This window comes from Notamacropus eugenii, chromosome 2 (assembly GCF_028372415.1).
Source record: "Notamacropus eugenii isolate mMacEug1 chromosome 2, mMacEug1.pri_v2, whole genome shotgun sequence".
In the NCBI taxonomy this organism is placed as follows: domain Eukaryota; kingdom Metazoa; phylum Chordata; class Mammalia; order Diprotodontia; family Macropodidae; genus Notamacropus; species Notamacropus eugenii.
The window spans coordinates 434,343,918-434,356,202 of record NC_092873.1 but is presented as its reverse complement, the minus strand read 5'-3'; the positions used below and the strand labels follow the sequence as shown (position 1 = coordinate 434,356,202).

Genomic DNA, 12,285 nt, shown 5'->3' with positions numbered 1-12,285 from the left:
AAGAAAAGGGAGAAAAAAGAAAGAAAAAACAAAGGAAGAAAGAAAAAAGGAGAAAGAAAGAGTGTTGGGTTTTTTTTTAGACAGAGAAGAGAATAAAAAGGAAGGTGAGGAAGAAGCACAAACAAGCAGAACAACTTTGAAAGCATCAGGCTGAACTTGTTATATATTTCCAAAGTAGATTCTTTGTTATATGTACTTTGTAAAAATCAATTCTTTGTTATAAGAGAAGCTTCTCTGGGAGAAGAGAGGGAGAACAATATAAGGGAAAATTGTAAGAACAAGAAAATCAGTAAAAGTTTATTTTAGAATAGTGATCTGCGTTTTTATATGCAATCCTCTTTTGTCTGTCACATGTATGTGTCTATGTAAATGCCTATTTTATTTAGTGTTTGCTAAATTCAGAATAAAAATAAAATTGAAAAGATAAAAATCCCTACAAAAGGACCAATGAAGTGGAATAGTCTTCTTAGGACATAGAACCAAGAATATCCCATCAACCTCAGAACTCCTCCTTCCAATTCATTTTACTTACCTCTCTCCTTTTATTCCTCTCACCTCCAGGCAGAAAAGGGTGACCTCATCACACTTCCTGGTGGCCCTGGCCATGGTGACTCAGATGGCCCCATCAGCCTGGATGTCCCTGAAGGGACCCCAGATCCCCACCGGACCAAGGCTGCCATTGAACACCTGCATCAAAAGATTCTCAAGATCACAGAGCAGATCAAGATTGAGCAGGAGGCCCGGGATGACAATGTGGCTGAATACCTAAAGCTGGCCAACAACGCAGACAAGCAGCAGGTGTCACGCATCAAGCAGGTGTTTGAGAAGAAAAACCAGAAATCAGCCCAGACCATTGCCCAGCTTCACAAGAAACTAGAGCATTACCACCGGAGACTGAAAGAAATTGAACAGAATGGACCATCCCGACAGCCCAAAGATGTCCTGAGGGACATGCAACAGGGGCTGAAAGATGTGGGTGCCAACATGCGGGCAGGCATCAGTGGCTTTGGGGGTGGTGTGGTGGAGGGTGTGAAGGGAAGCCTCTCGGGGCTCTCCCAGGTGACCCATACAGCCGTGGTGTCCAAGCCCCGGGAATTCGCAAGCCTCATCCGTAACAAGTTTGGCAGTGCGGACAACATTGCCCACCTGAAGGACCCGCTTGAAGATGGTCACCCGGAGGAAGCAGCCAGGGCTCTAAGTGGCAGTGCCACCCTGGTGTCCAGTCCCAAGTATGGGAGTGATGATGAGTGTTCCAGTGCCAGTGCCAGCTCAGCTGGAGCGGGCAGTAACTCTGGGGCAGGGGCTGGTGGGGGGCTAGGGAGCCCTAAGTCCAACACTCTGTATAGCCACCCCAACAACCTAGATACTCTGCTGGAAGAGCTGCGGGAGATCAAGGAGGGCCAGTCACACATGGAGGACTCCATGGAGGACCTGAAGGCTCAGCTACAGCGAGACTACACTTACATGACCCAGTGCCTACAGGAGGAGCGCTATAGGTAGGAGACTCCATGATAATGCCCATTGTCCCTGCAAATCTCAATTCTCCTTCTTCTCTCTATGCCTCCTCATGCTTATCACTTAGATATACTTCTCCATGGGATGGTATCTCCAAATAGCTCCTCTATGAGATGTGAGTGGAACAAGAGGGATCTAGAAAGATCATGGAATGTTATGATGGGGAGACCAGGAGCAGATTTTAGGGCCACCTAAAGGCACAGGGGTGGATTAAGGTGACCTTGGATGATTTTACATACACATATATATGTATATATATGTATGTATATTATAGGTAGGTATATATGTGTGCTTGTATATGTGTATCTACACATGCATACATATGTATGTGTAGATACATACAGTGTGTATACAACATATATACATACAAACATACGTGGAGGCAGCCAGGTGACTTACTGGATAGAGCACTGGGCCTGGAGTAAAGAAGATCTGACAAACACTTAGTAGCTGTGTGACCCTGGACAAGTCACTTAACCTCTATTTGCCTTAATCCACTGGAGAAGGAAATGGCAAACCACTCTAGCATCTTTGTCAAGAAAACCTCATGGACAGTATTGGTCCATGGGTTCATGAAGAATTGAATGCAACTGAACAACAATGTGTTTATGTATATACCTATATACATACCTATATACCTATATACCTATATACATACATATACATTCATGCATAAAATATTATTTGGCATACTATATACCTATATATTTTATATATGTGTATGTACAGTAAGGTGAAATGGGAAGGATGTTAGCCCAAGAGTCAGGAGCCCTGAGTTCTGTCCCCAGGCCTACCCCTAATTAGCTACATAACCTTAAGTAAGTGCCTTCACCTCCCTAGGCCTTGGTTCACCTACCTGTATAACAAGGAGACTGGACTAGATGATCCACGAACTTCCTTCCAGCTTTGACATTCTAAGATTTTATGAGCTGAAGGCACAAGGGAAGGTAGTGGCAGTATCACGGAAAGAATATAGGATTGGAAGTCAGGAGATCAGAATCCTAATCCCATCTTGACCTTTAAGCAGCTGGGTAACCAGGGCAAATTGCTTCCCCTTCCCCAAATTGCCTCTCTTTCCTCCTCTACAAAACCAGAGGTATGGATTTGTTGACCCCTACAGGATTTTCTGCTCTTAAATTCTAAAAGTCTATGACTATCTTCAAAGTGATAAACCAAGCTCAAGCCATACAAACAAAATGCCCTTCGACATTACATGGATGGGAAAATTAAGGATAGGACCAGTTTATGGGTTTAGTTTAGAATTTCAGGTGCCAGGCCAAAATCGATCGGGACCTCTCTCTGTCCCCTGAATAAAAGGAGAGGTGGTGTGGTCATCATTGTCACAGTAACAGCTCATGTTTCCTTTGGCATTTGCACTTTTCAAAGCAATTTCCTCTCAACCAGTCCATCAAGAAATATTTATTAAGCTCCTACTGTGTGCGAGGCACTGCGCTAAGGGCTAGGGATACAAAGAAAGTTGAAAGACAGTCAATCCCTGCCCTCAAGGAACTCCCAGTTAAATGGGGCAGACGACATGCAAGCAGCTAGGTACAGACAAGCCATAGGCAGGATACACCGGAGATAAGTAGCAGAGGGAGGCAATGCAATTATTTCATTATTCCTGTTTTAAAGATGAAGATAGAGAGATAAAGTGACTTGTCTAAGGGCACGTCGCTAGTAAGTAACAGAGCCAGAAATTTAGCCAAGTCTCCCATGAACATTGTAGTGCTAATACAATGCCATATGATAAAGCTACATAATAGTATTAGGAGATCATGGGGTGGCGGAGTTCACAGAGCTCTCAACCTGGAGTCAGAAAGACTTGAGTTTGAATCCTGTCTCAGACACTGCGTCACCCTGGGCAAGTCACTTAACCTCTGTGTGCCTCAGTTTCCCCACCTACCTCCCAGGATTGTAGTGAGGATCAAATGAGTTAACCTAAGTAAAGCACTTTGCAAATCTTAAAGCCCTGTATAAAAAGCTAGCTATTATTATGTAAACATGAGCTGTTGTCATTCCCTCTCTAAGTACAATGCTTACCTCTCTCAGCTCATCGGTTGTTCTTTCTGTCTTTAAATACTCTCCTGGTTAGCATATATACTTTTTGTTGTCTTTTTTATTAGTTATCTTTTTATACAAGTATCCTATCTCCCCAGCTAGATTATAAGCTTCAGAGACCCCAGCTTTATCCTTTATAGTCTTCTCTTCTCTTCCCCTTTTGTTGCCTTGTGCTCAAACTTGGAGCTCATGGAATGTTTATTAAACATGAATGAATGAATGAATGAATGAATGAAAAACCAGATGGGAAAAGAGGGGGAGGAATTGGGTGAGTAGTAACAACTGGGCTGTCATCCCCCCTGTCCTCCACCAGGTATGAGCGCCTAGAGGAGCAGTTAAATGACCTGACAGAGCTACACCAGAATGAGATGACCAATCTGAAACAGGAATTGGCCAGCATGGAAGAGAAAGTGGCCTACCAGTCCTATGAGAGGGCTCGAGACATCCAGGTATACAGGGGTTGGACTGGGCCAAGTCAGGCTAGGCCAGGCCAAACCATGGATGGTCCTAAGGATGGCTTTTTCCTCTGTAAGGACTGGTGATAACAGTAGGATAGGCATCTTTTTTTGGCTAGGCCAGGGCAGATAGTCAGGAGGACAGAAAGAGACAAAAGTGCACAGAGGGAAAAAAAATCCAGCAAATATTGGTGAGATAGGCATAAACAGACCCAGGTACGTAGTGAGAGCTAGATAGTTGCAGGTGCATCAGTCTGTGGATGACATCTATCCCCAGACCATCTTAAGATACTTGCCCTTTCCTGTCACCAGGTGCATTTTCAACCTTGCCACAAGAAGCGCTGTTTGTAGAACTGCTCTGATTAGGATTGAATCAATTTACTCCCTTTCCCAACCCCTCATTTCCTAGACTTTTATTCTCACATTCATAACTGGAACAGCCCCAGATCTAGGTTGTAAATAGGCAAAACACAGGACTGGTAGTCAGAAGACTTAGTTCCAACTCTGCTGTTAACTTGCTGTGTGATCTTAGATAGGCTATTTCAATTCTCTAGGTCCAAGTTTTCTCTTCTGTCAAACAAGGGATACTCTCTTGGTTAATGTTAATCTGGAAGCCCCTCTGTACCTTCCCCAATGTTTTGAGACCTTATACATTTTAACCTTCCCAGTGTGAGGGCTCCAGCCAAGATCTGTCCCCTTCCCCATAGGTTATGGGCGGATTTAGAACTCTAGAGCAGGTTTCCTGGCAAGTAGATCTCCTCCTTTCCTCACCCTCATCTCCCTGCCCACACCCAGGAGGCCGTGGAGTCCTGCCTGACCAGAGTCACCAAGCTGGAGCTCCAGCAGCAGCAGCAACAGGTGGTCCAGCTAGAGGGCGTCGAGAACGCCAATGCCCGGGCACTGCTGGGCAAATTCATCAACGTGATCCTGGCACTGATGGCTGTGCTGCTGGTGTTTGTCTCCACCATCGCCAACTTCATCACACCGCTCATGAAGACCCGCCTGCGCATCGCCAGCACTGCACTCCTCGTCCTTGTTCTTTTTCTCCTTTGGAAACATTGGGACTCCCTCAGCTACCTCCTGGAGCATGTGCTACTGCCCAGCTGAATCACCAGCCCGAGCGCTTACCCGAGCTCCTAGGCAGCTTCTCTTCTCTAGTGGGGAGACCTGGTCCCCCTTGGACTTTTTCGTGTGTTTGGTTCAGGCTCTCGCCCCAGATTCCTGCACTCTGTTGCCCTCCTCTGTTTTCCTTGTGTTTCGTTCATATCTGATAATGTTTTCTCCCTCCCAAGGGGAAATTCATCCCAAGGTAGATTGGAAGCTGACTGCTTCCCTCCCTCAGCACAGATAAGGGAACTGTAACAGAGTGGAGAAGAAAACCAGGGATTATATTTATTTGATTATTTAAAAAACATTCCAAGTCTTCTTCCTGTTGGCCTAGAGATGGCCCCAAGGGCCCAAAAGTCCTTTGAGAGAGGGAGGGAGAGAGGCCTCTGCTCTAAGCCCCTTGGGAAGGATGGAGACCTCTCTGTGTTTGAGCTCAGGACAAAGATGGGCAAGCAGACCAAATGGGAGGGAGAAAGATGTTCACAGACCCCTGAGGTCTCAGAGAGGCCACTGCAGGAGAGAGGTATTTGATGGGGCAGGAAGCGATCCCTAGTGCCCCAGATGTCTGCAGGGCAAAAGGGGACTAAGAGGAGCAGAGTCTGCTGCAGAGCCGACCTCTGTGATGCACAGCATTATGGGCCAGAGGGTGAGGGGCCCTGCGCCTTGGGAATTGTGTGCTTTTAAATGTTTTGCTGTTCTTTTCCATAATGTCATCGACCTGTCATTTTCAGAGAAATACAGCTCCCTCCCCAACCCCCACCCCAACCAGGGCCCTACGCCTCAGGTCTTTGGCTCCTGTGAGTACTGTGGATTTATTTCTTTATTTATTTATGACTGCATTTCTTCTTTCCATCCTGAATTCCAGGGAGCTCCCCCCCCTACACACTCAAAGTAACCTCTCCCTGTCTTCTCTCCCTGGAACCAGGGTCTTACCCTGGGGAATCCCATCTGGGTGGTGTTAGCACTATACAATTTGCTTTCTGGATCACTGAGTCCAGACTGGGAGCAAAATTATCAAACCCCCTATACCCTGTGGGAGCAGCTCCCCAGCTGGGACAGGAGGAGTCAAGCTTTGGCCTCCATTTTTTAATGTCTATTTATTATTTGTATATGTGTGTATGCGTGTGTATGTATATGGTTTTTTTTTTTAAGTCACTGGAGTGTTGTGTGTGGTTGCTGTTCACAGCCCCCGCCTTCCCATTGGCACTTCCAGGAGAAAAGGGGGTTCCTGGGAGAATGAGCAGCGGAATCCTCTGGGGTTTGGGTGAGCCCTCCCTACTTGAACTTGACTGGGGATTTCAAGAGAAATAAAGAACCTTCCTGAATTCTCAAACCAGATTGTGTGGCCTGAGTTGATTGTTAAGGGCGGGTCCAGGAAAGCCACTCTCCCATGTTCTCTTGCACCCTTCTCTGCCAATCATAGTAAAACAGCTCTAGTAAAATGGGTGGAATCCTTGGGAAAATACTACTAGTATTGCAACCATTGCTGATAAACATGAGGATGAAGATGGTGAGAACAGTAATAACTGAGAGTTAACCTTTGCAAAGTGCTTCTCCTCACAATAACCCAATGAGGTAGGTAGTTCCAATAGCATTGTCTCCATTGTACAGATAAGGAACCGAGACTCAGCCAAGTTGGTGTACTGCCCACGGTCGCACAACTGGCAAAGGTCAGAACTGGTGTTTTGACTTTGGTTCCAATACAAAATCCTGTACTCTTTCCACAGTATTACATTGCCTCCATGCAGACAATTATCATTAATTTTCCTGGATCTCAGTTTCTTCCTCTGAAAATGGGTTGCATGGAAAGTTCTTTGCAAATAATAAATATGAACTGCTGTCATTATCGTTATTATAATAATTGATTATTGTTATTTTCCCAAGGATTCAACCCATTTTTACTAGGTGGAGCCAGACAAGATTGTCTGTAAGGTCTGTTCTGGCCCTAGATCTAGGATGCTGTAATCAGTGCACAAAGCACTTGGTGGCATCCTCTACAATCATGGGACCTCCAGAAATTGGCATTCTCAGAGAAATAACCCATCCCCTGTATTTCTCTTTTCAATCCTTCTCCATCGTTTTTCATCTGGGAGGGTTTCTTGAAACAGGAGAATCTGAGAGAAAGGGAGTAATCTTAGTTGATGAGAGAAAAGGCCCTGCCAGTCATACCCAAATATGGCCACAAGAGGGAAACAAAGTCCCAGCTTTTCCTAGGTCCACTCTGAAAGCCTTTCAGCTTCAGAGGCCACCCTTAACCTTCTATCCCAGCTCTGCCTCAAGAGGGAACATTTCTCTGGATCACTTAGCTCTGCTTGTTCATTCCTTTGCCAGTCCTTCAGCCCCGAGCCCTTCTCCACTAGGATTTAGAGCTTTAAATAGGGAGGCCAGGTGGTCTGGTAATGCCCCCATTTCAGCTCCTGCCCTTCTCTACAGCTCACCATGCCCAAGCTCTGTGCCCACAAAGGCCACCTTTGCCTACCAGCAAGAAACTCACTTGAGACTACAGGCTCTCTCCCAGAAGATGGAGCTGCTATGGAAGGGGGGAAAGAATGGTCCCTGGCAGTCCCATCGTGGCAAAGAATAACGGCGTACAGCAGTCAAACTCAAATAGAAAGAGATTCCTGTGGGTGGCATATTGACATAGAAAACCACAAATTAGCATTATCTGTGCTTGTTGTATTTTTAGTTATTTTGTTAAACGTTTCCCAATTACATTTTAATATTCTAGAAGTTTTGTGGGCCACTTGCAACCTAAAGGTGACGAGTCTGACACCACAAACTTTTAAGAAATTTTTTGATAATTATATTTTAATAGAATTGGTTTCTTTCGTAATTTCTATGTTTTATGCATTTAAAAACATTGCTCTGAAAAGGGGTCCTAGGCTTCTCTAGAATGTCCAGGGTCCCTCACATGCACAGGTACAAAAGATTAAGCACTTTGTTTGAGGGGAAAGAGCACTGAACTTGGCAGTTAGGAAACCTGATCCTCAGATTCACTTACTTCTAGTCTCATTGTTAGCATAATGTAAAATGAACTCTTTTCTCTAGGCTTCTTCTGATCTTGAAGTCAGGAAACCTGGATTTGAATGGAGAGGGTGGGGCATGGAGAAGATGGGGAAGGATCTCCTTGGGTCTTAGTAGTTTTAGGTTTGGATGCTCACTAGCTGTGTGACCCGGGGTAATCCCTTCCCTTCTCTGATCCACTTGGTTCCTTCCCCAAGGAACAAGGTTTCTGTTGTTTGCACTACCAAAATACGACAACAAATATTTATTCTGTGTGCCAAGTACAGTGTCAGGCACCGAGAGAGAGAGAGAGAGAGAGAGAGAGAGAGAGAGAGAGAGATGTAGATACAACTGCTTAAAATTTAGATTAAAATTGCTCTCAGATTCAGTGAGTTTACCATTTAGGAGGGGAATAAAATGGCCGTTAATACCCAGTTATGTGGTAATATCCAAATTGTCTTCTTAGGTGGAATGTCAACTCCTTGAGGGCAGGACATACAGTTTTATTTGTCTTTGTATCCCCGGTGTCTAGTACAGTGTAGCACACTATGTAGCACATAGTAGGTTCTTTCAAAATGCCTGTTGACAGACTGAAGTACCCCAGAGAGGCACAAAACCAAGTGTTGCGGGAGGCCTGAGGGGGAAGATCTGGGGAAGATCACTCCCTGTCTTGCAGGCTTTCAAGAGAACTGCCTAAACTTTAAAGTGCTCTGTCATAATAATAACTCCTATTTGCATGGCACTTTAAGGCTTACAAAGCTCTCCTCACAAGCTACAACTCTGTGAGCTAGGCAATGCTCCTACGACAGCTGAGGCAGCTGAGGATGAGAGGAAGGGACTTGCTTAAGGTCTCTTGCTTAGCAAGTGAGCATCAAAGCTTGCCGTGGGTTACTCAATTATTAAAGGCTGAAACTCTGATCTTGTGACTCCAAGATGAGTGTTCTTTCTACTACACTATGTTAGTTCGGAGTTTCTTAGTATTTATGTCTCCTCTGTCAAATGAGGGTGTTGGATTTCAGATGATCCCTAAGGCCTCTTTCCATTTTGATATTCAGAGATTCTCTTGTGTCTCAGGAGTCTGCCTCCTCCCCCCTCTCTCTCCTCCCCTAAGGAGATGAGGATAAGCAAGGAGCCCACATTCCTGGACTCAGGTGGGGGGTGGCTGTTTTCTGCCACAGACATTTTACACATTCCTCCTCAAGGTCAGGAGGCTTCTGTTCATTGGTTCTCACAAACAATTCCCTCACTGCTGTTCTGGCTACCGGGGAGGGAGAGAGGAAGGAGGAGAGGGCAGGGGGTCAGTGTCTCCTCAGCAGATCTGGAACTGACAGAGCAAACACCTAGCCCAGGGGAAACATCCAAGCAGCAAAAAAAAAAAAAAATGTCCTGCAAGAAGAATGGGCCAGGCCTCAGAGTCACTGACCACCTTGGGCCTGGAATTGTCCATTTCAAGGAAAAGCAATCTGGTCTACTGATGTCTGAGCAGGGAGCTGGGACTTCTTGGTTCAGGCTGCTGCAGTGAAGAACATATTGGATTGGAACAAATTCCTTTCTTGTGTCATAGACCTCTTTGGCAGTATGATGAAGCCTAGTACTACGGTAGTACATTCATAATTGAAGGAAACACTACATTTCAGTTAGAAGTTAGTGAAAATAAAGTAATTTTTTCCATCCAAGTTCATGAACTCCCTCAAATATATCCATGGACTCCAGTTTAAGAACTCCTGGTCTAGATAATCTCTAAAGTATCTTTTAGCTCTAAACACTATGATGCTGTTTTAATTTTTTTCGTCATGGACTCTCCCATGTTATTTAGACTCAGTTATTTGCCTAGCTTGGGCCCTGGTATTCCTTTATAAAACAGGTTAGATGGTCCCTATGTCTGTCTTTTTCCCACCTTCAACATGAGCAAGATTGAATTTGGGGTCATTAGGACTTGGGGATCTCTCCATTTGGGTGAGTTGGGGGCTGACCATTCAGTAGTATCTGCCCCAGCAAACTGGCTATTTCTTGGAGCTCCTGCCCCTTCAGGCCTCTGTCCTCTCCACCTAGCAGGGATACTACCTCTCTTGGGAGGGGCCATGGCATCAATCCAGGTTGACACACAATAGGCCTTAGTCCATCTCTAGGGTGGGGATGGGTGAGAGAGTTCTCTGCCCAGGGCCATCTCTTCATCTCACTGATGGGCATTAAACAGGCAGATGTCCAAGGCCTAGGGCAGGCTCCTGTGGCACGCAGGGCCTGTTAGAGCATGGTTATGATGCCTGTGGGGAATTAGGGTGCTCCACCACCCTCTTGTTTGGAGAAAGTGAATTCCAGCATGTGAGACTTGTCCAATAACTGTAACCCAGTGGTGTCAAACTCAAACAGAAATAGGATCATTAAACTATACGTAAGGATCCCTGCCAACAGCATATTGACTTAGAAAACCAGATGAATATTATCAATGTTCTATTATATTTTATTTTTATTTACTTTGTTAAATAATTACATTTTAATGTGGTTCAGGAATGGTATGGGACCCATGTGCCCAGCAAGTGGTGGGTTTTGCACCCATGGCAGGCGAAAGGTGATATGACTGAGGAAACAAAGGATTGAGCTGTTGAGTATATCAATTTATTAAGCAGTGACACATGCTGATTGCCTAACAAATCAGGACAGACATCCTCAGCTTAGGGCTAGATCCCAAATAGAAGGGGAGACAGACTTTTATGCATTAAAAACAATCAAATAAGACCAATTATTTGAAAGGAAACAGTGCAACATTAGGTAATTTGATTTCTAATTGGAAGAAAGATTAGGAACTTTCCAAATTGGGAGGAGGAGTGAACAGGTGCAGTCTTTGAATTCAGAAAAGAAGGTGTCCCACTCCCCAAAGTGTCTGTATTCAATCAAAGGAAACAATAACTGATTGATCAGTACAGGACCAATTTTCAGATAAGACTTATGGGTTGCTTGAGATGTACAATTGTGAGAAAATTCCTTGCATCAATCTTTGGATCATGGCTGGGTTTTTGGGCAGCATAAACTAGGTCCTTAGTTAAGGAGTCTCTGAGCAGTAGGTGGAGGTAGTCCAGCTTCCCAGTCACACAGGGCTAGATTCAAACCATATAATAAGGTTTTCTCCCAATTCCCTGAATTGAATAAAGTTTTTCATAGGACAGAAATTGAACTAGGCCCATAATTGAATAGCAAGGGAACTCAGCTAGCTCCAGAACTGAATCACAAGACAAAGTCAGCATGGTTCACTCAATTTCCACTATCAACCACTTGCTATCGCTCATACCGCTGCAGTGTAGCCCACAACAGTTTAGGGAAAGGGGGAGATGGGGACCATGGAGGTAGTATTGAGGACTTAACCAGGAGACCCAGACTTGAATCTAGGCTTTCAAAATCATAGAAGTTGAGATTTAGAAGGGAATCTGATACTTGAACGGATTCTCACTAGTTGTGTAGCCATGCACTCTGAGACTCAGGCCCTTTAGTCAGTAAAATGGTGATAATTCAATGCAGTTCAGTAACTACTAATTACCTAGGTAGGCTGCTTTGTGGATAGAATGCTCATCTCCCAGGAAAACTCCTTCTTGAATTCAAATCTCATCTCAGACACTGACTACCTGTGTGACCCTGGGCAAGTCACTTAATTCTTTTTGCCTCCGTTTCCTCATCTATAAAATGAGCTGAAGAAAGAAATGGTAAACCACTCTAGCAACTTGGCCAAGAAAACTCCAAGTGAGATCACAAAGAGACAAGACTAAACCCCAGCAATGGGTAAGGCACTAAGATAAGTACTAGGGATATGAAGAGAAAAAACAGCTTTTACCCTCAAGAGGTTTACATTTTTCTGGGAGATACATGTAAAAAGATACAGACAAGACCATTGGTGGGATCTGGGAAGACTGGTGAAGAGGGCAGACCCTGAGCTGAGCCTTGAAGGAAGCTGAGATTCTAAGAAGAGGGAGGGAATGTATTCCAGATATGTGGGGTAAGAAGGAGAAGAAGACAGCTTGTGTGAAAGTACAAAGGTGGGGATGGAATGCTGAGTTCAGAGAAGCAAGTAGTCCAGCTTGACTGGAAAGTTTAGTACAAGAAGGAAATAATGTGAAATAAGGCTAGAAGGTGTAGACCTGGGAGGGACCTCAGAGGT

At 44.8% G+C, this 12,285-nt stretch overlaps 1 protein-coding gene across 3 annotated transcripts in view; it reads left to right on the top strand.

Moving 5' to 3' along the window:
• TMCC2 (transmembrane and coiled-coil domain family 2) overlaps positions 1-6,468 on the top strand; it is a 60,113-nt gene extending 53,645 nt beyond the window's left edge. For all 3 annotated transcript variants that reach the window (XM_072648056.1, XM_072648057.1, XM_072648058.1), the window contains 3 exons: positions 562-1,496; positions 3,887-4,022; positions 4,824-6,468. In XM_072648056.1, the coding sequence (XP_072504157.1) occupies positions 562-1,496; positions 3,887-4,022; positions 4,824-5,135 (1,383 nt within the window). In that variant the 3' untranslated portion in view covers positions 5,136-6,468. The remainder of the gene's footprint in view (positions 1-561; positions 1,497-3,886; positions 4,023-4,823) is intronic.
• The last annotated feature ends 5,817 nt before the right edge of the window (positions 6,469-12,285 follow it).